The sequence below is a fragment of the Gopherus evgoodei genome, chromosome 2 (assembly GCF_007399415.2).
Source record: "Gopherus evgoodei ecotype Sinaloan lineage chromosome 2, rGopEvg1_v1.p, whole genome shotgun sequence".
NCBI classification, from domain to species: domain Eukaryota; kingdom Metazoa; phylum Chordata; order Testudines; family Testudinidae; genus Gopherus; species Gopherus evgoodei.
In genome coordinates, this window is record NC_044323.1 from 46551852 (window position 1) to 46579011 (window position 27160).

General features: G+C 39.7%; 1 protein-coding gene across 2 annotated transcripts in view; it reads left to right on the forward strand.

Annotated features, from left to right (window-relative positions):
- VPS50 (VPS50 subunit of EARP/GARPII complex) overlaps positions 1-22194 on the forward strand; it is a 177751-nt gene extending 155557 nt beyond the window's left edge. Inside the window, exons 23-28 of one of the 2 annotated variants that reach the window (XM_030550571.1) lie at positions 9261-9409; positions 9864-9960; positions 10090-10248; positions 12796-12917; positions 15781-15970; positions 21471-22194. In XM_030550571.1, coding sequence (XP_030406431.1) covers positions 9261-9409; positions 9864-9960; positions 10090-10248; positions 12796-12917; positions 15781-15970; positions 21471-21590 — 837 coding nt within the window. In that variant the 3' untranslated portion in view covers positions 21591-22194. The remainder of the gene's footprint in view (positions 1-9260; positions 9410-9863; positions 9961-10089; positions 10249-12795; positions 12918-15780; positions 15971-21470) is intronic. The other variant, XM_030550572.1, reaches the window with a different exon arrangement.
- The last annotated feature ends 4966 nt before the right edge of the window (positions 22195-27160 follow it).

Consider the following 27160-nt stretch of genomic DNA (forward strand, 5'->3'; position numbering starts at 1 on the left):
CTAGCAAGCTTTTAGGTAGTGTAGAATAATGAATAACACAACTACATGTGAACGACTCTTAACCTAGTGAAAAAAATCAAATGACGCATTTGACACCGAGGGAAAAGATAACATTTGGTATAATCCTAGTTCTAAAATCAGCATAAAAATAGTTAATTAGGAAAAGTCTTATGTTGGCTGTTCAGATAATATATTCCTAATTTATCCCTGTGGCACTTGTTTCAGATTAAACAGTAGGCACATTTGATTTTCATATTACTGGAATAAAATGTAATTCTATCCCTACAGCTTCATTTGCTTAAGTTACTAATTTTCTCAGTTTAAATGAGTAAAGTGACTTCTTGTTTATATGCTTCTATTAACAAACATGATATAAACGGATATGTATTTGGGATCATCAAAGGCACTAATCATTTTTCTGTGCAAGAAAGAAGGAAGATAACATTGTTTAGACTGGTGGTCTGGAAATTGGAATCTGACAAGATTAGCATGATTTTTATTTGTCTAACTCATATTTGTATAAACTATTAGTTGAAGTTATAACATACACAGTAGAATCTCAGTTATGAATACCAGAGTCATCTGGCCAGTCAGCCACGCACCTCTTTTGGAACCAGAAGTACACAATCAGGCAGCAGCAGACACACGCCACCACCACTCTCAAAGAAGGCAAATACAGTACAGTTGTGTGTTAAACGTAACTAAAAAATAAAGGGAAAGCAGCATTTTTTCTGCATAGTAAAGTTTCAAAGCTGTGTATTAAGTCAATGCTCAGTTGTAAACTTTTGAAAGAACTGTAATGTTTTGTTCAGTGTTAAGAACAACCTCTGTTCCTGAAGTGTTTGTAACTCTGAGGTTACAGTAGAACCTCTGTACTGTAATTCTACTGTCATGGCAAGGGCCTGAGTTAATGTTCAATATGGAAGGTGATAGGCAGTGGGAGCATATTGCTAGTATTTAAAAATAAGCTAAAATACTGTTAGATCAAGTGCGTTGTTCATGAGTCTGGCATAGAAAATTGAATCCAGGAAGGCTTCAAAGGTACTTGAGGGGAATAGCATCTGTTCTATACTAAACCATGCTGATCATCATGTGCGATACTGTACATAAACCAGAGTTTGACTGCGGAACCCAAATTTGACTTTGTCGGGTCCAAATATATGATGCGTCGTTTTGAGAGGCTGCTCCCTTAGGAGTGGCGCCTGTACCACTTACCATCGTCTATGCACTTACATTCACACACTCTAACTCATGGGGAAAGGAGGAGAGAATAGAGTTATTTTAAATAGACTGATACTCCATGCCACTTTATTTTGTATAGCACTTGCATGCCAAGGTACAGACACCCTGGATTTACCTAAGATGGAACACTCAATCTTAATTACATTTGTCCTCACATTTTATGAACTCGGATATTTGAAAGGAGCAAAAATAGTCAGTGCATACTTATAGGCTTTCTCTGTTCTTTCAGTCATCTTTGTGTAAATATTTGATGGTATGATGAAGCTCATCGTGTTGTTGGGTAATTTTCCAGAGAAGTAGAGTTTCTTTAAATTTTTACAGATGATTTTTTAGTTGGTCATTGATGTTACTTCTGAGGGTAGTGTAACAGTTTGGATCACAGATACCCCCTTGGGGCTGCCAGCTGATGTGCCAAGACTACTTCTGCCTCTGCTTTCCCTGCCAGCCTGGGACTCCAGAACCCTCAGAGGTGTTCCAGAAAGCTTCCTTGCCCCCTGTATTTACTGTCCTTTGTTCCAGTTTCTTTCAGATATTCTCGGGGGTGGAGAGGCTATCTCGTGAGCCAGCTGAAGACAAAATGGAGGGGTCTCCCAGGGGTTTAAATGGACTTTGTTGTGATTTCAGACCTCTCTCCTATGCAAAGTCCAGCTCCAAGATGGAGTTTTGGAGTCACATGAGCAAGTCACATGTCCATGCATGACTCAGTTTTTACAGGCAGCAGCCATTGTTACATGCTACCCTGAACATCCTCAGGTAGACTTCTTATGTGGATTGGAGCCTTCCAAAATTCATTGTCTTTTGTCTTTTAAGTGTTTCTTAATTGAGCACTTAATTTGCTCATTCTTTTCTCAAGAAGCTGACCAAATGCTTTACTGGAGCTACTTAGAAATCAAGCAAGTACACAGACAATATTCATAACTTTGAATACAACAACACATGCATACACATAGGATGAATAGATTCAGTAGATCATAACCTTTACAGAGATGTTACATTGGATATGTAGCGCATATATACACACACACACATTCATAAGCATATTTCCATAAAGCCTTATGGGGTGCACCATCACAGGTAGGACAGATATTTTTGTCAGGAAACATTGCAAGGAACCTGTATATATGTATTTAAGCATTCTCTGAAAGGTGGTGTGAATTGGGAAGGAGGAAGGCAGAGAGGGATTTGAAATTGATGTTTCACTGTAGTTAAATGTTAACATTGAGTGAAAGTGTATTTTTAAAGATTTGGATTGTTTGTACCTAGAGGATTGAATAGGCATGTTTTTCATTAATTTGTACTGAAGATATGCTGGAGATCTCTTGGCGTAGATAATCAAGATTCCTCCCTCAAAGTTTACAACAGTAGTGCGAAAATTCCTCGCCAGGTGTGGTATTTATCTAACCTACATGACAAATCTATATTCCATAGAATGCAAGCATTGTTTGTTTATTTTTGTTTTATTTTACTTTCTAGCCCTTATAGTTGCAAAGTGTTTGCATTCAGGAAGTTAAGAGTGTAATTCAAAGAAATAGCTACATTTTCAAATAATGTGCCTGTGCAGTTAATTTTTGTTAGCCATTCTCACCCTTCCCGAGAGACTGGCTATGACTATTGACCATGCTCCTTCCTTTAAAAATCTTATGTTCCTTCAGCTTTTATGATTGTCTTTTACTAGTTCTCTTGACTAGCTGTATCTTCAGTTTTTGCTCGGTGCATGGTCTTCATCTTATCTCCAACTTTCAGCAGGGATCCCACCTGGCTTCATCTCTTGTCCCTTCTTTTTATGCCTCTACATCCTATCATCAGGTGATCTGTTATCTTTACACTTATTATTTATAGGCCTGTTTCTTCACTCTAGATGTGACTCCTTCTGTCACAATCTGTGACTCTGCTTGTGTTTCTGACATCTTCTGGGTATCCTGGCATCAATTTAAATTTAAGCCTGGCCAAAACGGAGCTCTTGATCTCTCTCCTACCCTTCAATCACCTTGGACGACAGCACCATCCTCCCAGTCATTCAGGCACGTAATCTCGGGCATGGTCTACACTAGGAAATTACGTCAGTATAACTGCATCACTCAGAGGTGTGAAAAATCCATGCATCCGAGAGACAGTTAAACAGACTTACTCCCTGATGTAGACAGTACTATGTTCAGTCACAAATTTAATTAACGCATTATTTTTTTAACGAGCATCGTTAGCATAGACGCATGTCCTTTGGAATGGTGGCCGAAGCATGAAGGGACATACCGATTTTTACATATCTGCATGTAAATATTTTGCAATGCCAGCTACAAAAGTGCCATGCAAATGCCTGTTCTCACTTTCTGGTGACATTGTAAATAAGAAGAGGGCAGCATTATCTCCTGTAAATGTAAACAAACTTGTTTGTGTGACATTCTGTACCTTGGGGGAGTGTCCTGGAACCCCCATAGTCCTCATTTTTATATATTCGTGATCATGCATATAAAGCATGCCTTGTAAGGTATCAGGGGAAAGGTTATGATGTGCTGAAAGTCATTTCTCTATCCATATATGTATATCATTAACGCATATGAAGTTATGAGAATTGTGTTGTATGCTGTCACTAAAACATGCTGTAAGTTGGGGAATCACCAGATAGTAGCTCCTCAGAGGCAACAGCAAGGAAAGTAACCAACACCTGGGCAGGTTTTCAAACAACCCATCAATAGCCATTACCCAGCAAGGGAGCTACAATTCAATAACTCACCTGCATGAGGCCACACCAAGGGACTTGCTCAACCTTGCCTAGAGATTCACTAATGCCCACCAGACATGCCTGGACTTGTTGGTTCCCCAAGCACGTGGGACCGAGGGTATAAAACAGAACAGAGCAGGCACATGCTTCGCCTTTTCTCTTCCCCCTACCTACACTGCTAGCAAATAAGACCTGAGAAGAAAACAAGACTCCAACAGAGGAGATTGGCCCAGGTTTAATGAACAAACCTGTATATTAAGGACTGCAATATTCTTTGGGGTAAGAAAAACTGGTTAAACTAGATGTCGCTCAGTCTAATGGGGTTGAGAGTTTAGACTGCATGCTTATATTTAATTTCTTTTGGTAACTGACTCTGACCTTTTGCTTATCACTTAAAATTTATCTTTTATAGTCAATAAATTTGTTTAGTCGTTTATCTTTATCAGTGAGTTTGCATGAAGTGTGGGACAAATCTGCTCAGGTTTGGCAACGGCTGTGTATGTCAACTTTCAATTGATGAAGTGGTGAACCAGTTAATAAATGTGTACTGCCCATCTTGAGCAGGGCAAGACTGTATATTCCTGAGGTACAGTGCTGGGGGGATTTCACTCTGGTCCCTTTCTCTGTTTGATTCATGACTGGCTTTGGGAGCATTCATGCAATCTAGTTGGGTGTGTGGGGTTCCACATGCTGTTGTGATCACAGAGGGGCTTGCTGCTGGTCATTAACAAGACATTGTGAGAGACAGCTCAGGCTGGAGAGAGTTAAGGGGGCACAGTCCCAGGCTACACCCCGGGGGGACCCTGTCACAGTTTATCTTATCAATTGACTGAACAAGAAGTAGAACTGAGTGGACTTGTAGGCTCTGAAGTTTTACGTTGTGTTTTTGAGTACAGTTATGTAACAAAAAATCTACATTTGTAAATTGCGCTTTCTTGACAACATGATTGCACTACAGTACTTGTATGAGGTGAATTTTTAAAATATTTCTTTTAATCATTTTTACGTTGTAAATATTTAATATAAAAATATACACTTTGATTTCAATTACAACACAATACAATATATATGAAAATGTAGAATAACATTCAAAATATTTAATAAATTTCAATTGATATTCTATTTAACAGTGCGATTAAAACTGCGATACATCACAATTAATTTTTTGAGTTAATCATGTGAGTTAACTGTGACTAATCTACAGCCCTATTTTATTTATGTGAAAAGCTCCCAGAAAAAAATGTGTACAGCCAGTACCTTATCCTCTTTCAGATCCCTCATCTAGAGTCAGTCTGCCTGATGCCTACAGAATCATCCTGCCGGTTGGCCATGAATAGGCAGCTGTAACTGTTCCTCTTGATTCCTTTTCCTTACACATTTATCTTATAGCTCCCCAATCCTTGCTATTCCTCTTCACTCTTTCTAACCCCAGTAAAAAGAAAATAAAACTGTGGCAACTATCTGTGTTTGCTTGTGTCACAGTTTCCCAGGTAATTGCATCTCTGACTCCTTCATGGTTTCTTGGAGGGCACTCTGTTTAGGTCTTGAGCCTCTAGCTGTTACCTTTCTCGTGGTGCAGTCCCATCACACTCTGCCTCTAGACCAGATATTGAGGCTGCAATTCACTGCAATCACCTTAGCGGGTCTGATTTTAGGTCAGCACCTGCAATTCTGGTCTCCCGAGGGCTATGACAGGGTTAGCTAGTGATGAGCCAGCCTTAATGAAGCAAAGTATTATTTATTCAGAACAAAATCATTACAGAAAAAACCTATTTTAAATAAAATAAAGCGCTTAAATGGAGGTTTTAGCTTACCAGTCAGTTGCCCTCTAGGCAAGGTAGAGCAAAGTACTGCAGGGCCTTTCTCTCTTGGTCACAGTGACAAGTAGTTCTTGGATACAGTGAGAGTGATCTCTCTCCCTGCTTCAGGGTAGTCTCCTTATACAGTTCGCGGTTCTTTGTTAGCTCTCTTTAACCAGTTTATCAAATTAGTACACTTCTACCTCCATATAACGTGACCCAATATAACATGAATTCAGACATAACATGGTAAAGCAGTGCTCCAGGGCAGCAGTGCTGCGCACTTTGATTGAACATATAACACAGTAAGATTTTTTGGCTCCTGAGGACAGCATTATATCGAGGCAGAGGTGTATATGTAATTTCCCCTGTGGAGATGAGGCTTCTTCAGACTTATCTGCCTACAGATTTCTATTAATTACGCTGGAGTGACATTAAATCCCACTGGCAACTCTACTATGGAGCTCAAATACAAACCCTGTACAGATACATATAACACAGGAGATCTCAGACTTTTGTACCAGTGACCCCTTTCACACAGCAAGCTTCTGAGTGCCACCCTCCACCTCCCTTAAACATTAAGGATACTTTTTAATATATTTAACACCATTATAAATGCTGGAGGGAAAGCGGGGTTTGGGGTGGAGGCTGACAGCTCGCAACCACCCATGAAATAATCTCACGACCCCCTGGGGGGTCCTGACTTCCAGTTTGAGAACCCCTGATATAATCTTTATAAAATTGATATAATAGCCTCAAAGATATTCTATGTATCTGTAATATGTCACAGCTTGTGTATTGTATCCCTACCCCTAACACTTTGTCTCTGCTGGTGCCTTTTAGACTGTAACACTTTCGGTGGGGACAGTATACTCCTGTAGCTTTTGGATGCTACCAAAATATAAATGTTTAATAATCAATGTTGTCACATTGCCATTTGTTACTTATGTAACTGGAAAAATACAATACAGCTGCCCTGAACTATGACATAAAAATGTTTCTCGTGGTCCTGATCTTGCTTTTGAAGACCAGCTTTTAACCAGCGTATTTTCATAGTGCTCTTGCTGTGAACTGCTGCTTTGGAACTTGTATTATTTGTTCTAATATGTAAGGTGTAATATAGCGCCCTCCCAAAAAAAAAACTAAAAAAAAAAAAGGCATGCCAGCACCATGGGAGGCGAAATACTATCCTTAGGACTATACCTGCAACTATACGTCTTTGAAGAATCTTCATCTTGAACCCAAATTTATTTCCACCCGCCACAAATGTGTTGTTGATACTTTTTATTATAGTAATTGACCACAGAAATCATAGCTCAGGTAATAGGAAACTTTTATTAAAGGGATAAATCCCACATTGTTTCAAGCTTTTTCATTTTTTTGTTCATTTTTATCTCATTTTGGAGCATTGTCACATTTTAAAAGACCTGTGTTAAGCATTAGCACAGTGAGAATTATAGGTGTGAGGTTTGCCAATCACTTGAGGAGTTTCAGTTATGAACAGTGGTTCATTTTTAAACAGTTTAAATAGCTGCTTGACTTAACACTTGCATGGTATTTATCAAGACAGATTCAACAGAGCGTAGTATACAGGAAACTATTAGCTTCAACTGCACTGTAGCATAGAAAGAAGTCCTGGCACCGATTGCCCTTGCTGATTTTTGTGGTAGCTACACCTTTGAGCATGCCCTGTAGGCTGGCTGACTGCTGCTTTTACATTTGTACAATCCCTATTTGGGGCAGGGGGAGAATTTGCTTTGCGGGACAATGGATGCCACCTGTATGTTCACGTGCATTGTATTTCACTCCTCATGAACACAGTAGTTACTAGTAGGGTTACTTTACCATTTTCTCTATGGCACTGAAGTCTGGATGGAAATTGGATTAGCCGTTCTTTGTTCTGGCTACAATAAATGCACGTAGAAGTTAATTAGTTGGCATTGTATATCTGGTTTGAGTTCAGCCAGAATCACGTTCATGTTTCCACATGTTACAGTACGTTATGGGAGTATGTAACTTTTGTAGGGTATATGTACGTTTTGTGGGATAACTTATTCAACAATTTGGGCCTGGATGGAAGGGAGGGAATCTCAAAGAAGTGTGGAATTCAGTGGATAACTGTGACCAAGAGACTTACTGGCAGAGACTCTCTCGAATCTACCTGGAGGTTCTAACTACCTCATTAGGAGGTGAAGTCCAAGCTGCATGTCCTGGCCTGAGTGGGCTGAGAGAGATCTCTGTTTGGGGAGCCATCTTGACTTTGGGGTCTGTCAATCAGCATAAAGTGTGGCTCGTGGTTGGGCCAGTCTGTCACAGATGCCCTGTGCTACACAGACTATATTCATCTCCTTTCTTTCTTTGTTTACATTTTTTGTGTTTGATAAAATTGCAGCTTCTTGTGACATGATCTTTTGGGGATCCTCTACCAAGGGATTAGGTTGAAGATGGTGCTCAGGTTTGAAGAATAGCAGGAATCAGGTCTAGATTTGATGGTGTTGAAATCTCATAAAACTTTGTGTCCAAATGGCAGAAATCTTGCAAGATTGGGAAAACATGGAAATCTTATGAGACCAGCTAGTTCTGATCTGATTTTGCTCATCTTGGTTAATGTCAGAACTGAATCTCTCTGCTTTGGATGCTTTTATTTGCACACCTAAAATTTTCCATTGTTTTGTAAAGGCTTGTCTACACAGGAACACTCAGGAAAATTAATCTGAATTAAGTTTCAAAGTAGATTAGTTAAACCACATTAAACCCCCATGTGGACACTCTGATTCAGAATTAAAGTGGTCTTCATTCAGTCTAGTTTAATTCGCTTTGTGAATTAAGATAAAATAAATTAAGGCTACGAATCCACTTTGAAACTTAATTTGGATTAATTTTGATTGTAAATTTTGTGACAGGTGAAAATTGCAACCTAGAAGAGTGAAGTTTTTTATTAGCCACCGAACAGGAACAGCATAGGCAGCAGCAGCGTCAACTTCCCTACACTCTTCCTGATCTGACTTTAGACACATGAGCCTCTCTAGCAGTGAGAAGCTGGTTCACTATCTATGCAGTTTTGTCAGTGTGTATGGATAAACTGCCACATTTGGTGCAAACTACATTAGTTTCTGTGGCCTGCATATCAGTTCCCTAGGAACTAGACCGAGACAAGTCATTTCATCTGGGATACTAAATGTTCTGACGAAGTAGGTATTCACCCACCAAGCTCACGCTCCAATACGTCTGTTAATCTGTAAGGTGCCACGGGACTCTGTTGGTTTTTACAGATCCAGACTAATACGGCTACCCCTCTGATACTTAAATGTTCTAATGGTAACAACTTTGGTCACCATTGATCTGGACTGGATTTCACTTGCAACCTTGAATGGAGAGGCTTTATATTACCCATTCCCTGAGACAATCAGTTGCCAAATTTGATTCAGCTCTAGTTTGATGCTGAAATTCCATATTTTACAATTGATTAATTTTTTCAGTATTTTAAATTTTTGTTTTAGGAGGTCTCTAATGATACCACTGGCACCCTCACAGCTGCTGAAGAGAGAAAGGAGAAGGTGCCAAGTCCACACCTCAGTCATCTGGTAGTTTTAACATCTGGCAATACTCTGTATGGTTTGGCAGAGAGAGTGGTAGCCACGGAATCCTTGTAAGTTATTTACTGTAAATCACCTTTTTAAAATCCGTGAGGTGTTTAAATAATTATGGTCACTGTCTGTCTTTTTGAGAGGTCCATCTCAAAGTCATAAAACACAATAAATCGATTTCTCTTTTCAAATAAATTAGAAGTAAATCATCAATTGATGAATGTTAATACCTGAAAGAATCTAAATCTTTCCATTAACTTCAGCTGGCCTTGGATTGGACCCTTTAAGTATGATCTACCATGATCCACATGGGAATGGAAAGGAGCAAAAGTATAAAATACCGAGTGAGGAGTTCCTGACAGACTATTGACATAAAAATGGAAACAAAGTTTTAAAGCTTTCAAAGGTGCTTTTATGTCTGGACTGCTCCCAAGACCATTTGCTGCAAAGAAATGAAAAGTAGATGCCCGTTAAATATTGTACTCGGATCACAATGAATTTTATGTGCTTTCTTAGGGTGTTTTTGGCTGAGCAGTTTGAGTTCCTTCAGTCGCATCTTGATGCTGTGATGCCTGCAGCCAAGAAACCCTTTCTCCAGCAATTCTACTCTCAGGTCAGGATTCTACCATTCACTGTTCATAATTTGTGCTATATTATGAGGGTGTTTGCATGGTATTGTCATACATTACATTTTGTTGGCAAGAAGTTCTGTTACACCAAATTTTATTAACTTCTCTTTCAGACTGTGTCAACTGCCAGTGAACTACGCAAACCAATTTATTGGATTGTAGCTGCCAAAGCTATTGATTATGAACAGATGCTGCTCCTCATGGCTAATGTAAAGTGGGATGTGAAAGAGATCATGTCACAACATAATATCTATGTTGATGCTCTTTTAAAGGTGAATATTTTCCTGGAAACACCTAGTATATTAGATATAATCCTACAAAAAGATACAATTATTACTGTAATTCCTATGGTAAAGCTGTAGTAGAGACAAGATTAGAGGAATACAATGTGGTGATTTTATTCTTGTCCATTAGGATGAGGTATACTTTCTGAATTCCTTTTTTGTCTTGCTACTGGCAAAATACAGTAAACTTCAGGGTACATTTAATACTCCATTGTTGTTCATAGATTCAATTTGTCAAGTTTGTTAAAACTTATTACCCATTAGCACTCTTTGGGTGAAAGAGATCATAGCTGAATAACTCTGCAGTTTTCATTGAAGCTAAAACTCTGAATGACAGGTGGAAGGCTAGCAGAAAGTAGTTGCATTGTTAAACACATCAGACGTGGCCAGTGGATTCTTTTGAGGAGTTGTATCATCTGACATTTACCATAGATCTTGTAGGGCAAACCAGTCCTGCAAGTTAACCTAAAAGCATTAAAAGCCCTTCTTGGGCCCTAGAGACAGGGCAAGAAAATGTACATATCAGATACTAATATAAAGACACAGGTTGGATTTTTAAAAGGAACAGACAGTTAGGCATCCAGCTCCCACTGAAAGCTGATGAGAAATGGGCATCTTAATTGCCTAAGGCTCTTCATTACATATAAGCTAGTGCTTAGGAGGAATTCCTCCCACATACAGCACAGCATAATTTATATTTTGCTTTAAATATATTCACACCAACGATTTTTTAAATTATATGAAGGTCTTTAGAAAATTACAATGTTATTGGCAGAAACATTTCTCAGCTCATTAGAGAGAGGTTGGCAGGCTTCCTTTTTATGAAGTGGATTGTGAAATCTAGTGTATGTTTTATAAAAATGTAGCCTCTACACTTTTGTCCATTATATCCAGTCTCCACTTCTAAGGAAAAATATTGGAAAGAAGTGAGAATCTGCAAGTGAGAATGTATTAAAGCAATGGAAGATGGTTGTAATTCTTTGCAGTTTGCCTTTGTTATGCTGTTTATGTTTTAACTGGGCCCTTTGAAGCAATTTTTCTACTTATGGTTCAGTAATGGAGTGGCTTCTGTGAAACACAGAACAGCGGATATAGTTGAGCCTCAGGACAAGAACAAAGGCAATTTTATTCCATTGTGGTCTCTAGGCTATGTAACTAAAAATAGTTTACATACAGTGGTTTCTGGGTGACTATTTAGTTGGGAAGAGAGAACTTTTTGCTACCTATACAGGTTGTCATAAACAATGTGTTGCATGTAATAGCCAATAAATTTTGCAGAAGTCTCCACCCAGTTATTCATGTACTTGTAAGGGAAGTGGATAATTTAGCTGGTTTCTTCCCTCGTGTTTCGCCAATACAGAGTAATAGGCATCTCCACCTTAATGATAGTAGATAGTTTGCCATTTAAGGCAAAGAAGTTTTGGTGCCTCAGTTTTTCTTGAGGAAATGCAGTTAGCGATGTTGCCCTAGCCAAATACCAGTTTTGGGTATTTCAATCTCTCTACTGAAATTCCCTCTCTGTAGTTGTGTTTTGTTCTTAATTTTATTTATTTATTTATTTATTTATTTATTTACAAACAAACAAAGTGCTAATTAACAGCCCTGGAACAAAGTCCTTTATTTAACTACAGAATAGGTATAGTATGAGCAGCTGCAATGCAAGCTTTTCCCTGCCCTACCACATCAGATTGCTTCAAGGCTGATCTAGAAAGACTAACTCTGGGGTGGGGGAATAGTTCACAGACAATGCTTATTTAACATTTACAAAGTTGTCACTTGATACAAATGTTAGCAGACTTTTTTTTAATGGAGACACTACCATGAGACCTACATGCTCATTTCACAAAAGTCGCCAAATAGCTATAGTTGCACATCAGTAACTGCTATCAGTCCACAGCTGAAATTGGCTGGACTGAATGAATTACCTGGCGCAGCAATTCATTGTATTTTCAGTTGGGTACAACATTCTATACTTAACTTAACCTGTTATATAGTGTTGCCATGTGCAGTTATAGTTAGCATAGAGAACTGGTTTCATTTCCGTGGTGGATGATGATAGTCCTGGATTGGTGTAAGTTTTAAAGTAATTTGGAATTATCTGGTGTCAGAGGTTCCCTATGAATGGAAAACTATTAAATTTCCTTGCTACTCTTGCAGAATTAGATAACACAGGTAGTTGACTGGGAATAAATGGATCATGGCTGGATTTTTTTTCCCTGGTTTTAGGTTGGATTTCATAATTTAGGGCCAAAATTTTTACATTTCAATGTCTAAGATGAGGCAACTAAATCCACACTTAGATATCTAAAAAATACTGTAAATGATTCTTCAGTAGATAAGAAATTGGTAGGCTCTCAATCTTATTTACTATTATGTTTATCACTGTAACCTGTTTACATTAAGCGCCTCTTGTTTTGCTTGCACATACACCTTTTCTGGTTCATATCTCTGCATCTTTTCCTCCTGGCTAGATAAGTGTACAGTGTAATCATTCTTTTATGCCTATGGAATAATGTATTATTTTTATTTCACCAGGAATTTGAACAGTTTAACAGAAGGTTGAATGAGGTGTCTAAAAGAGTCCGTATTCCATTGCCAGTGTCAAATATTCTTTGGGAGCACTGTATACGACTAGCCAATAGAACTATTGTGGAAGGGTAAGTGGTCTACGAATGCCTCTGTAAAGTTAATCTTCAGTAAATATTTCTTTAATGGCAGGGTTGTAAGATGAGGGCCTCAGATTCCATAAAGCAGTGAACTCCACTTTTGTGGACTCTTGCACCTGATGTCAGCGAGGGTCTTTGCAGGCACAGGAGCTTGCCTACATATGGAGTTTGTTAAGGGATTGGTCCCTAAAATATGCTAACAGGTGTGGGGGTGTGCAGATACATGGCTGTTACTGATAATTGACACTGTTTAGTGTCCAAAAGTGTGGACATAAAATAAGGCACATCGTTTTCTTAGATAGCTTAGTCTTTAGTGGACTATATGTTAACAACGTAGTGAGGAGAAGAGATCAACACAGAATAGTATCTAATACAAATATATGATATAATGGTAGCCAGATTACTGTGCTTCTCTTTGATGATGCCCTTGCCAGGAAGGCAATGGAGACTTGCTAACATGGAATTCCATCCTGAAGACGAGCCTAGCAGTGCCACTAAGATGCGAGGGAGCAGAAAGCTTCCTACCCGTGCATCCACTATTGTTTGTGGTAGGGGGGGAGAGGCAAACAACTGAAAGGCTCAGCCATACTCCTCCCCCCCCAGCCAACAAGGACTGTAAATGGAGAGCTCTGCCAATACTGGGGGCAACCAGTTTGTACTCAGCACTGGGGACAGTAGCACGTCTTTTGACACTTTGTTGTTTGTGTTCTTGTCCACTCACCCGTGGCTCTCACCACATCTCTCTTCTGCATCATGAGATCTGCCATACTCCTATTTTCTCCTCCTTCCTTCCTTCCGACTCTATCTTCCCTTTCTCATTACCCTCACCTGTTTACAGTTCCAACCACCTCTGCCCACTCCTTTTTCCCTTTGCAACTTGATCTTCCCTCTCCTGCCAGCATAAGCCTAGGTCCCCCATCTGCATCCTCCTCCTCTTCACCTCTGGTGACATCTACCCAAACCCTTCCCATACCTCTCTACCCACCTTCTCCACTTCCTACCCATAGCCACCACAACAACAGCTCTCCTTATGCCAACTGTCCTGTCTTAACACCCATCCTCCTCGGTCCTCTACTTCTCTTGCTATCTCTGGAACATCCACTCTAGCTTTAAAAAGATCACAGCCATCCATAACCCCTTTATATTCTGCTCCCTCCATTTCTTGTCTCTTACAGAGACCTGGATCCCTACATTTGACATTGCTTCTTCAGGTGCCATCTCTTACAGAGGGTCTTCCTTCTCTCTCACTCCTTACCTTGAATGAGACTGTGATGGGAATATTGGCCTTCATCATTCCCATTCCTGCTGCTTCCAATCCCTCCCTTCCTCCTCCCCCCATCTTTCTTCTCTTTTGAACACCACTGTATCCACCCTTGTCTCTCCTCGACCCCAGCATGTTGCTGCCAGGCCTACACTAGTGCCCATCCAACTTCTCCCCATCAGTCGTCTCTTCTGATTTCAGCTCCTGGTGCTCTTTCTTCTTCTCGCAATCTTCTCTACTGATCCTCTGTGACTTCAGCTTCCATGTTAATGACCCATCAGACCCCTTGGCTGCACATCTCCTCGCCCTCACCTCCTCATTTGGCCTGCAGCCCTGGTTTAACTCTTCCATTCACCAAAAAGCCATTCACTTGACTTGGTTATCCCCTCTTTGACTATCACGTGGTCTCTTTCAGAATCGCCCATCAGCCTCACCCTCATGCCCTCTCATTCAATCTTTCCATGACTCCAGTCCATCAGCACTAATGTCTCATCTGCTCTCCACCCTCTCCTTCCCTTTTCTATCAATATGACTTGATTCTCTCCATGCTTTCCTGTCCTCCTCTCCCATCACAAGGTCTTTGTTGCCATCCCCAATATTCCTCCCTTTCTGCTCTCATGCTGCTGAGCCTCTCTTGCAGAAATCCTGTGAAAGTCTGACTTCTTCCACTGCAAATTCATTCTCTCATCCTTCAGTTCTGCCATCTTCCTTGCTAAACAACTTTTTCTCCAAATTTAATTGAATCCCACACCTACAATCCCAGCTGCATTTTTACCACCTTTGATTCACTCCTCAAATTGTCCCTTCCTTTTGCCTCCATTTCTCTTTCTGCACAGGATCCCACTGATTTTTTCCAAGAGAAAGTTGACAAGAGTATGACATGACCTTCCCTTTCCTTCCTTTGCCCCTTCTGCTCCTACGATGCTCTCCTGCATACGTGACAGGGGAAAAGTAGAAGCTTCTTATCTGTTCACATCCTCTAAAACCCTCTACTTGCCCTACTGACGCCATCCTCAACCCATCCCCTAATCTCCTTTACAGCCACTCTCATCCCATGCTGCCCTTCAACTTGGGAGGCGCTCTCTGTAAATGTCTCTGACGCTCCCACATTATCCTCTTCCAAATTTCTCCTTAAAACTTTTTTTTTGCCATGATGCCTTTTAAAAAACCAACCAAATAAAAAAAACCCTTAGACAACAGTTAGGCTCTTCATGTGCTGTGGCCGCTGCCTGTCTTGCTGACCAGTGCTATTTCATTGTTTCCTGGGGCTTCCCTTTTTCTATTTTACCCACCTGTTGTCTCTTGTCTTATATTTAGACTGTAAATTCTTTGGGGCATTCTTTTTGTTCTGTTTGTACAGCACAGTGGTCCATGTGTGGGGACTCCTAGGTGCAATGGTAATACAAATAATAAACAGTGAAAATAATTTTACATCTGGAAGAGTGAGGGAGTGAACTCTTAGCCCTCAAGTCAGAACCATAATTATATGCATCCATATGGTTTTAAGGCCTAAGGTACAAATGAATCTCACTTATCCCACAGATGTTGTTCACTTCCTTTTAATCATTTCTCTTCACTTGTTACCCATTTTAGTTATGCCAATGTCAAGAAGTGTAGCAATGAAGGGCGTGCCCTGATGCAATTGGACTTCCAGCAGTTTTTAATGAAACTAGAAAAGCTAACAGACATTAGGCCTATTCCAGATAAGGAATTTGTGGAGACCTACATAAAAGCTTATTATCTGACTGAAAATGACATGGAGCGCTGGATCAAGGAGCATAGGGTAAGAGTTGAATTTTGATACTTTTTTTTAATCAAGACAATTTTTTTCTGGTGATGGTATCACATTAATAACAATACTCTCAGTGCTTTAGAGTGTGTGTGTGTGTACACATAGCTACTGATTTTCCATTGCACAGATGGATCACCAAACATGCTTCAATCATTTTTTGTACTTAAGGTGCCATAATTTTCCATCATAAGCCTTTAATACATAAACACACATTCACAGATAGAAAATGTGGAAGGTCAATCCATGTCTTATAATGGTGTGTACCAAACAAATATCTAGCTTATTAAGTGAAGAGTTACTGTTAATCTTTTATACATGGCACCAGAGTACCTGAGGGAGGAAAAAACCCCATCAGTCTACTTTATCATCTTCCAAATCCTTCCTTATAACTAATTTGTGCTGGGATGTCTACAGAATCCTGCCATTGCACTGGTAACAGCCTGGCAGGTGATGAGCTTCATTGTGCACACAGCTAGTCTATACGAATATGTGCTCACTCATTGTTTGTTCATCCTCTGTCCTTCCTTCTCCTTCCCATTTGATAGTTTCATCTCCTTCTTACATCTTCTCGTTATTTTAAGTAGGGCTGTCAAGTGATTAAAAAAATTAATCATGATTTATCGCATTGTTAAACAATAATAGAATACCACTCATTTAAATATTTTGGATGCATTCTACATTTTCAAATATATTGATTTCAATTACAAAGTGCACAGAGCTCACTTTGTGTTTATTTTTGATTGAGTGTTTGCACTGTAAAAAATCAAAATAAATAGTATTTTTCAATTCACCTAATACAAGTACTGTAGTACAATCTCTTTATCATGAAAGTTGAACTACCAAAGGTAGAATTATATCAGAAAAAACACTGTTTTATTTTTGAATGCAATGTAAAATTTTAGAGCCTATAAGTCCACTCAGTCCTACTTCTTGTTCAGCCAATCGCTCAGACAAACAAGTTTGTTTACATTTTCAGGAGATAATGCTGCCTGCTTTTTATTTACAATGTCACCTGAAAGTGAGAACAGGCATTCTCATGGCACTGTTGTAGCTGGCAGCATCGCAAGATATTTACGTGCCAGATGCGCTAAAGATTCGTATGTCCCTTCATGCTTCAACCACCATTCAAGGGTACATGTGTCCATGCTGATGACGGGTTCTGGTCCATGACAGTCCAAAGCAGTGCAGACTGATGCATGTTCTTTTTCATTATCTGAGTCAGATGCCACCAGGAGAAGGTTGATTTTCTTTTTTGACAGCTCTGATTCTGTATTTTCTGCATTGGAGTGTTGCTCTTTTAAGATTTCTGAAAGCATAGTCCACACCTCGTCCCTCTCAGATTTTGGAAGGCTCTTCAGATTCTTAAACTTTGGGTCGAGTGCTGTAGCTATCTTTATCTTCTTTGCATTTTGTCAAATCTGGAGTGCACGTGTTCCGAATCTGCTATAACATTAAATATATGGCAGAATGTGGGTGAAACAGGGAAGGGGACATACAATTCTCCCCCTAAGGAGTTCAGTCACAAATTTAATTAACGCATTATTTTTTTGAGTGTCATCAGCATGGAAGCATGTCCTCTGGAATGATGGCTGAAGCATGAAGGAGCATACGAATATTTAGTATATGTGGCACATAAGTACCTTGCAATGCCGGCTACAAAAGTGCCATGCAAATGCCTGTTTTTATTTTCTGGTGGCATTGTAATTAAGAGGGAAGCATTATCTCCTGTAAATGTAAATAAACTTTGTTTGTCTTGGCGATTGGCTGAACAAGAAGTTGGACTGAATGGACTTTGTAGGCTCTGACGTTTTTCATTGTTTTGTTTTTGAGTGCAGTTCTGTAATAACAAAATCTGCATTTGTAAGTTGCATTTTCAGGACAAAGAGATTGCACTACAGTACTCATGAGGTGAATTGAAAAATAGTATATCATTTTTACAGTGCAAATATTTGTAATCATAAATAACATACACTCTGATTTCAATTACAACACAGAATACAATATATGAAAATGTAGGAAACATCCAAAATATTTAATAATTTCAATTGGTGTTTAACAGTGCATTTAAAACCGCAATTAATTGCAATTAATTTTTTTAAATGCAGTTAATTTTTTTGAGTTAATCGCATGAGTTAACTGCAATTAATCGACAGCCCTAATTTTAAGCTCTTTAGATCATGGACTGTCTAGTTAATACACGTTAGGCTGACACAGTAGGCCCCAATCAGGGTCCCACTGTGCACAAATATAAGCAAAACTAACAATCAACAGCTCACCATTATTCAAGACCTGATGCTAGCAAGATCTGGTAAGCCGACCAGCTGCCCTGAGTCCAGTAACATAGAGAAGTAGAACAGAATGTCACCTGCAAGTTAGACACCAAGTTAGACACACCCCAGCAGCATTGAATACATGTTACTTTACATTTAGCATACATAAACAACTGTCTATGCCACCCTCTCATTGCTCTTACCTAAGATATTTATTGTGAAAATTACAGTAATAGATAGCTTATGCCACCCTAACAGTAAATACACACATTTACTGATCAAGTGTAAGAATTAAAGCCATCCACCGAAAGCATAATAATAATGAAATCCCTTCTTGCCCTCAATCCTCTGCTCTCCAAATACTGTGGCGAACATATGGATCCTGCAGGTGTTAGCCAAAAGATTGAGGTCTAGGTTGTAGCAGACCAAAAAGTGGGGAGTAGAAAGGTAAGAGCTGCTCAAGCAACACAGTCCACAGGTGCATAAAAAACTCCTTCTAATCAGTGGTGTCGCAAGTGACAGTTAAGTTCAAGAGTGTGTGTGTAAACATTTTCTCTGTATCCATTGTTAGACAGAGGCCAGATAATACTACCAGTGTGGTTCCTACCCCACACCCAGATCTAAAACCTAATGAACCAGTATCTAGAACATATGAAGATGCCACAAACTGCCTGAGTTGTCTCACCACTATCTGCTTGATAACCTTACGAAAAGCAAGAGTTAGAAATAGGTTGGTCAGTAGTTAGCAAACCTGTCAACATTAAGGGTAGGATTCCTGAACAAAGGTCTCACAGCAGCCTTTTTAATAATAGTTCCTTGTCAACCTTCAGGAGACACTGACAGTTTTCACCACAGTGGACCTAGTGGTGGCCTTCACCAGCTGAAAGGACTTGGGATCATCTTGACGGTTGTAGTTTGAAGCACCCAAAACTAACTAGAACAGACGACAAAATAAAACCCTTTGGTACTCCCACACAAGAAGACTGTAGGGAAGATAGGTGGTCTCCCTATACAGCACTCTGTGTTCACTTGACAGGGATGTAACAGTCAGTCAGGAACATCTCTTTCCTTTTCCTTTGAGTCTGCTACTTTGACAGCGGTAGTCCAGTCCAGTTGTAACAAAGACAGTTAATGGATCAAGAGGGCTGGAGGGGCTTCTTAGAAAGCATTGCAATAATGAAATATGGTTGGTGGGCTAAATAGTGACAGCATAAGTCTAAAATACTTCAAGGGTCAGAACAGGAAGGAAAGAGAGGAAATGCTTGGAGGTATAAGGGTGTATATGTAGAAGTAAGGATACAATTAAGAAAGGGAAAACTTAGGCTGAATATCAGGATAATGTCCCCGAAAAATCAACAAGTTGTATAATACTTCCATGGGAAGGACTGAGAACTCATCCTTCATTTGGAGCATTTATAACCAGACTGGACAATACACTAATAGAAATATGCTAGAGGACAAGCCAGCACTGGCAGGGGGAGACTGGACAGTATGATCTACTAGGACTTTTCAGTCGCTAATTCTTGACACACTATGAGAGTCCAACATTTCTTCAGAATTACTCTCTCTGATACTGTAAGTAGTGACTTTTGAGTCTGCAGTTTTTTGTCACGCCAGTTATATAACCGTACACACCTTTAAGCTTGTTGGAGCTCTTTCCAAAATACTGTACAACTGCCATGCCCTCAGAGAGCCACTCTTATGTCCAAGAGAGTTAACAAGTTGAGACTGGCTCATCAGTGAGTGGGCAGAATCTTTTCCAAGCATAATAATCAGCATGATTGTTGGGTGTGTTTCAGTCAAACAATGCCTGCCCAATTCAGCCTCGTTAGTATAGACAGCAATGTATTCTGAGAAGGTGAAGCTGGTACAGTATTATGATCCAAGTACAAGAAAATTTGCCATATGTTGACTAAAAAATTGGAAAAATTTTCCACAATCATGACTAATGAGAATTTGACAAATTGGGACTTTGAGTTCATTCCCATGGTTCACACACCAGAATTTAAATAGCTGTGAGCTGGAGGAGTATAATGGGTTGACATACAAAGAAGTCCATTATATGCTGCTGTTGGAATTCTGGGAAACAAATGGAAGGAAATTGGCCATTCTTGTGGAAAGCTCTTTCTCACTATTAGCCTCCATCCCTTAATAAAGTTTAAAAAATATCTGAGAAGTTGCATGGAACATGAAGTGCACTGTTTAATCATCCAAAATGAATATTTATAATTAAGCTATAAATTTTAAGTTTCTCCATCTTTGCAAATGGATTTTAAAACAAAGTAATAAAGCAAAAAAAGCAAAAGAAGCCTAATTTTTTTCCTTCATCCAAAATGTTGAGCCAGAATCCAGCTTAATATCTTATCTATTTCTCCATCTGTGTTTGCATAGTATCTAGTGCTGCTGCAGTCTAAACAATCAATAACTGTACTGTTTGGGGCCACATACTGTTAGGATGAAAAGTCTTTTGAAATGATGCATTGAATCTATGTTTCCGGATTACTTTAAATCCAGCTAGAAGTTTGCTTTACTTGGGTGAAAGCAATGCATTTGCCTCATTATATCTTGAACTATGAGAAATAGTAAGCAGTCATTTGTTGACCTACATTGAATAATTCTCATTTGTATTTGCTGGTGGAGCTTACATGTTGGAGTCTCCTTTTCAGCAAAATAAAGGTGAATTCTCGCAAATCTGATGTTTTTAAGTGTTAAGAATTCTATTAACATTTTTACAATATTTTTAAAATTTGTTCTTTATCATACAGTAAAACTAATGTTGAAAATCCTATTGGTAAAAATATTAAGTAAAAGCCAAGCGAAGTGAGAAGTGAAAAGAAACAGGTCATTAATTTGTTAGTCACTGTTTCTTTAGCAAATTGTTGCAATTGTATTAAAGGTTTATCCAGTTAGCGTGTTTTTTTCTAAGGAATGGAAAATACATTTTAAGTGGCTTAAGATGTTTAAGTAGTCACAGAATTACTTGCTGTCCAACACTCTTTTAAGCTGTAAGCATTTTCCATTATAATCTGCCATGTAGCAAAACACTAACTGTTTTGTTTACAACCACATGGATATTATCCAGACCTGGCTAAGCCAGCAGCTTTAAATATATTTTTTGTGTGTACCAAGAGTTTCTATACACTGAAAAATTGATTTTTTTTATTTAACTGCATATTTTTGTCTAGTGGTTTGATATAAAATGATCTGCTTTATTTGGCCAGGAATATTCCACCAAGCAGTTGACCAATCTGGTGAATGTTTGTCTGGGATCACACATCAACAAAAAAGCAAGACAGAAACTGCTAGCAGCAATTGATGACATAGACAGACCTAAAAGATAATTAGGGAAAGTTCCTTTTCTTGTGATTTGAACCTTCTTCTGTTAATATGCTGCATGCAAACCAATCTCTCGTGGACTACTGAGGACATTCTGTTAACAAAAATATTGTGCATGGCCTTTCTTATTTGTGTTGGAAACGCTTTGAATCAGTCTGCTATTCTTAAATGTAACTTTTATAACCTCTAGTCTTTGTTTCTTTTGTTATTTTCCTGTACTAGAAAGATACTATTGTGCCGGTTATTCAGCTGTATATTTTGCAGAAGTGTATACTTTAAGTAAATCAAAATTACAAGGAAACACATTGGCTTAATATATAGATGGTACATTTTTGGTCAAAGAACCACTTAAAATGTGATACTTCATCTTACGCCCTTCCACCTTTGGAACTTGTGTTTTATTATAAACACATGTAAAGTGAAGGAAAATGTACACTTTTCTAATGATGAAACTTGTATGTGGATTAAGAGGGCAAATCAGCAAATTAATATTGTAATATCAAGCCCATAGTCTTCATATAGATTTTAAATGTAAGTTTATTTCAAAATTGTCATATCAAAATAATTGACCAGAAATTATGGGAAGGTAATAAATACTGTACACTAATATGAATTGATTTGTGAGAATTCTTTTGCTAGTTTTTACAACATACTATGTAGTTTACAGGAAAAATTAGTACAGTTCCCTCATAACCCCTTCCCCCTCTTCCTCTTTCCCACACAATAATGCTAGGAAGTAGGAGGAATAACATGCTGGCTAGAATACGGGCCTAGGGTCAGCTGGGTTCTACTCCCTGCTTTGCCACAGACTTCCTGGGTGATGATGGGCAACTCAAAGTCCGTCTCTCTGGAGCAGTCCTCAACTAGTGTAAGTTGTCCTAGCACTGTGGAGATCAATGAAGTTGTGACGGTTTATGCCAGATGAGGGTCTGCCCTTCTGTGCCCCTGTTTCCATATCTGTAAAGTGAGAATACTTCCCTGCCTCACAGGTGTTGTCTGACTAAATCATTACATACCCAGAAGGTGCTCAGATAAGGACAGACCCATACAAGAATCAAGATAGAGACTAAGTTGACTAGAATAAAAACTGTGTCAATGAATAGTGAGACTTAATAAACTCTGACCCAAATCAGTAAATATTTAACTCCATGTATTAACTTTAGACTTGGCTGAATTCTATTTTAATACACATTAATTCATGTGATGTGGCGAGAGTTTCTGCCTCAACTTTGTACTTCATGTTAAACCCTTAATTCTACACAGAAGTGTCAGTAGATATGGAAGCACAGTAGTAGTTAGACACCTTTGTCAAAAATTGTATATGAGCGAATTGTTACTTTTATTGTTAACCTTGCTTTGGAAAGAAAAGAGTGAACATCTGTGTAGGAATTCAGAAGAATGAATTTTATAGTCTAAATAAAATTTTGGAACTTTAAAATTTCACACAGACTGAATAACTCTTGACTCTTCTCTTTTCCATACCACAAAAGTAATAGGATTTACACCCGAAGCTGAGCCCATACAGTATTCATCATTCTGTCATCCAAAATTCCATTCGCAACTTCTTGAGCTGAGTGCTAACGTGAAACTTTCACTTAGATTAAACCATTTTTTACCCTCATCGAAAAACAATTGCAGTTCAGTTGATTTTGAAAGTGTGGTCTCTTGTGTCAATGAATCAGCCATAAAGCAAGATCTTGAACAAGGAGTTCTTGGAATAAATAGAACTGGTTCAGAAAGGATCATTGTAAAATTTCATCCCCATGGTTAAAATAAGGAGCTTGAATATTTTTACTGTTTTCTTTTGCATACAAACATTTAATGTCTTTCGGCTTAATTGAATTTGCTGCTGTTAACATGGTAGCTAGTAGCCAAAGAGATAAAAGACAATAGGGGCAGGAGGGCTGGGGAAGGAGGGGGGAGGAGCACCATCAACCAAGCTAATGGGCTTAATTTTTATAGTAAATCTGTGCATCAACTAATTATATATAACACACACAAACCATGTTAAGAACATTAAAGTTGCAAAGTCGCACCTGTGCAACCTCAATTTGACCCTGTTGCTGCTGCTGTCCTACTGCTTGGTTGCTATAGCTGGGGAATTGTGGGGAGCGGCAGGGCATCTTCCCCCCACCCCATCTGTTCCCCCACCTCTCCTAGTGTTGCCTGCCTGCCCTGGGGCTGCAGCAGCATTACTGTCGTATTCCTTTTTTGAAAGCACATGTGGATGTACATGCTCCCCCTTGGACCCCCTTTCTACCTCAGCTTGCTTCAGGCTGCTGGGCCTCCTTTCCTTTCCTCTGCCTGCCCTACTCTCTTGCAGTTTGCTGCCCTGTCCCCAGTTTCCCCTTGTGATTCATTCATTCCCCCCCATAGCATGTTCCCTTCCCTTTATGGCCTGCTTCCTCATGCCCCCCCCTCGTGGTTTGCTGGCACCTCCTCCCCACCCATCATCTGTTGTCTCCTTCTGGTGTGCTCCCTTCTCTCTCTCTCTCTCTCTCTCTCTCGTATGCCCCCTCTCTGTCTCTGATTGTTGCCTGCCTTCCCCAGACCCACTTGCCCTGTGCCCCCACATATCTCCACATGTGTGATTTCCACCCCATTTTCCTCTTTTTTGTTTAATTCCCCCACTCACTGCATTCCCCCACTTACATGCCCTCTCACTCCCAGTCCAGCCAGAGGAACCAATTCCTCCCGTTACTGCAATCCCGCTTCTCCCCTTCATTTATGTGATTAATGCCCCAGTTCGTATTTGCACTCCCTCTGCGTAGTCTTGTGTGAGCAGTTACCCTCCATTCCTCTCCTGGCCCCATGCTTTTATCATTCCCCCTTCCCCCATGCCCCACTGGTTGTTCCTGTCACTTGCCCTTCAGGCCGGACCCCCATACAGCCACAGGTGAGGCTTCTGCTCTGTAGACTTTGTCCACGGGAAGGAGGAGGAAAACAGGTAGAGGGTCCTCCAGCCGCCATTGATGCCTCCTCTTCCCACCTCGCCCCCGGGCAGCTTTTTCTCAATCTATCCCCATAGCTACCACCAATATTTCTGTCAACACCATTACCCTCCCCTCACTGGGATGGTGGTAGAAAGAATGGGCAGAGATTCCACTGCCACAAACACCTCTACTACTGGTACCTGCTTGGTCAGCAGGGAGGGCCAGGGCAGAGAAAAGGGCAAGAAGTCCCCCGACAGGCTCCTGTGGTAGTAGGCACTAATGCTGTGACCACTCCTCCTCTTGCCATCTCTTCTTCCAGCTCCAGGGGCAACTGCAAATAGAGTTTTTCTCAAAGGTGGCCAGATTTGGGCAGAATGTCACAGGGTTGGCAAAAGGCCACCACCTGACAAATTGAGTCCCTGCTCCAAAGCATCGGGGAGTTACAACTTCTCAGTACAACACCTGTGAGAATTTTTTCAATGTGGAAAAACAATGTATTGTTCTCTAACCTTTTCCCTATCTAGGAAAAAACTCAAATATGTTTGGTTAATCTTTCCAGAAAAATTCAGCCTAAAGCAGACAACCAACGTGGAAAAGTTCAGCCCAAATGTTTACATTTTGGCAAAGTTCAAATAGCTGAAGATAGGATCTTATTATGGGAAGCATTGAGCAACCTTAAAAATAGATCTTGCTCCCAGCTCCACCTATAATATACAAAATAACCTTACGAAAATTTAGGTTGCAAAGTCATACATGCAAAAATTAGGAAATGCCCAAATTAAAGTTGAATTGAAAACAAGTAGAAGGAAGCTGTAAAGGATAAAGTGTGGGTGGAGTGAAAGGAGATAAAGGTGAGAGTTTAAGGTTGCCTTTGGCTTTGAAAACTATGCAAGGAATTAAAATTTCATGTGGAAGGCAAGGCAAGGGAAGGAGCCAATGGATAGATGTGAAAAAGGATGAGACAATTTGAGCAAAACTTGATATTGTGTCAAACTAATCCAGGTTAATAAAATTAAAAATATAATGGTCACAGGACTAGGGAGATCATAATCACTATTTGAACAGATAATAGGTTATTAAAATGTGTTCTGGAAGTTCTAGGTAATGGTACCATGCTTTTTGTAGCATGAATATGTTAAAACTCCCTGAAGCTGGTGGGTTTAAGAGCTCTCCCTCATTCAGGGTGGATGTAAACACCACGAAGCTCGTTTATAGAACCAGATAGCTGAAACAACAGGGGCTTCTTGACAAAACACTACTACATGCCAGGCTGGAGTAGAAGCTGAACCATGTGCCCCAAGCAAGTTCCTCTGTGATCTGATCAATACTGGGGAAGGGGATTGATTGGATTGGAACAGTTGTCTCTGTGTGAGAGAGAAGCAGGAAAAACACCAGAGAAGCTGAGAGAAGTAGGAAAAAACCAAGGCTACAGCAAGAAAAAGCACTGTGAACATGACCCTTTAAAAAAAAAAAAACAACTGGGAAGTGAGAGAGCATTTGGGTTAAGTGCTGGCTGAAAAGGGACTTGGAAGCAAAGGAAATGGCTTCTGCTGTGTTTAAGGAGTCAGTTCTTTGTATGTTCTTTTAAATAAACAGGTTTACATCCAAGAAATATCTGATTCCAACATCATTAGTTTTTCCTCCTAACCAAAGCAACCTGCTAGACCCCAAATTTTGACTAAGTACTCAGGTCAAAAAGGGTATAACAAAAACTAGCTACTTTTTAAATGGCTTTTTTCCCAAAAGAAAAATATACTCCAGGCATTTTCTGGGGTATAACAGTTGAAACCATTTGTGCAGAGCACTCTTCACAGTCAGTCCGTTAAAGTTTTCAAATGACTTATACTAAACTTTCCAATCAAAATAAGCTAATGAGAATCATTCCCTGTTTTGTCTCCTGGAATGGATCCAAAACAAAAATGAATTGTACCTGCTAAGCACCCTAAAGCTACTTATGTTGTCAGCTTGTCACAGTGTGCAAACCAAAGCCAAGAATAATTGCACTCCTTTCCCAAACTATTGCAGAAGATAACTCAATTTGCAACTGCTTCCCTTTAAGCATAAGGAGTCAAATGCATTCCTGGTGGAACTCCATTGAGCCCAGTAATTTTAAATATTTTCAGTCATTTATGCAATATTTATTGAGTCCTGTATATTGTGGAGAGTGTTAAGTTTAACATTATTCAGGAGGGGTTATCCTTATTTTTGTTATATCATTGGGGGCAGCAGCTTTAGGAAGAAATCACTGGAGACACAGAGCTGTAAACCTTGGAGCAGCCATTTATTGCTACACACAGAACTAACCAACAGCCAGCCAAACAGGCTGGGCTATCCCCTAATAATCCGACTCAGTTGCCATAGCAACACAAGATCATATTACCATGACAGCCAAATACACAATTTTCATATGGTGAAATTCGCCCCCTGAGAGAGCCTGCTTAAGGCCTTCCACAGCGTGGCAGCCTAGCAGTTGTACTGCGCAGTTGGAGTATCTGCACGGGGTGGTATCATTGCACACCATGGACGAAGGCTCCATATTGGCCAGCAAGTTACCCCACACATTTGCCATCAAGGGAGATGTTGACCAGGATTTGGACTATCTGTGGGTGATGATAAGGGAAGAGAGAAAAATGTCATCCCAT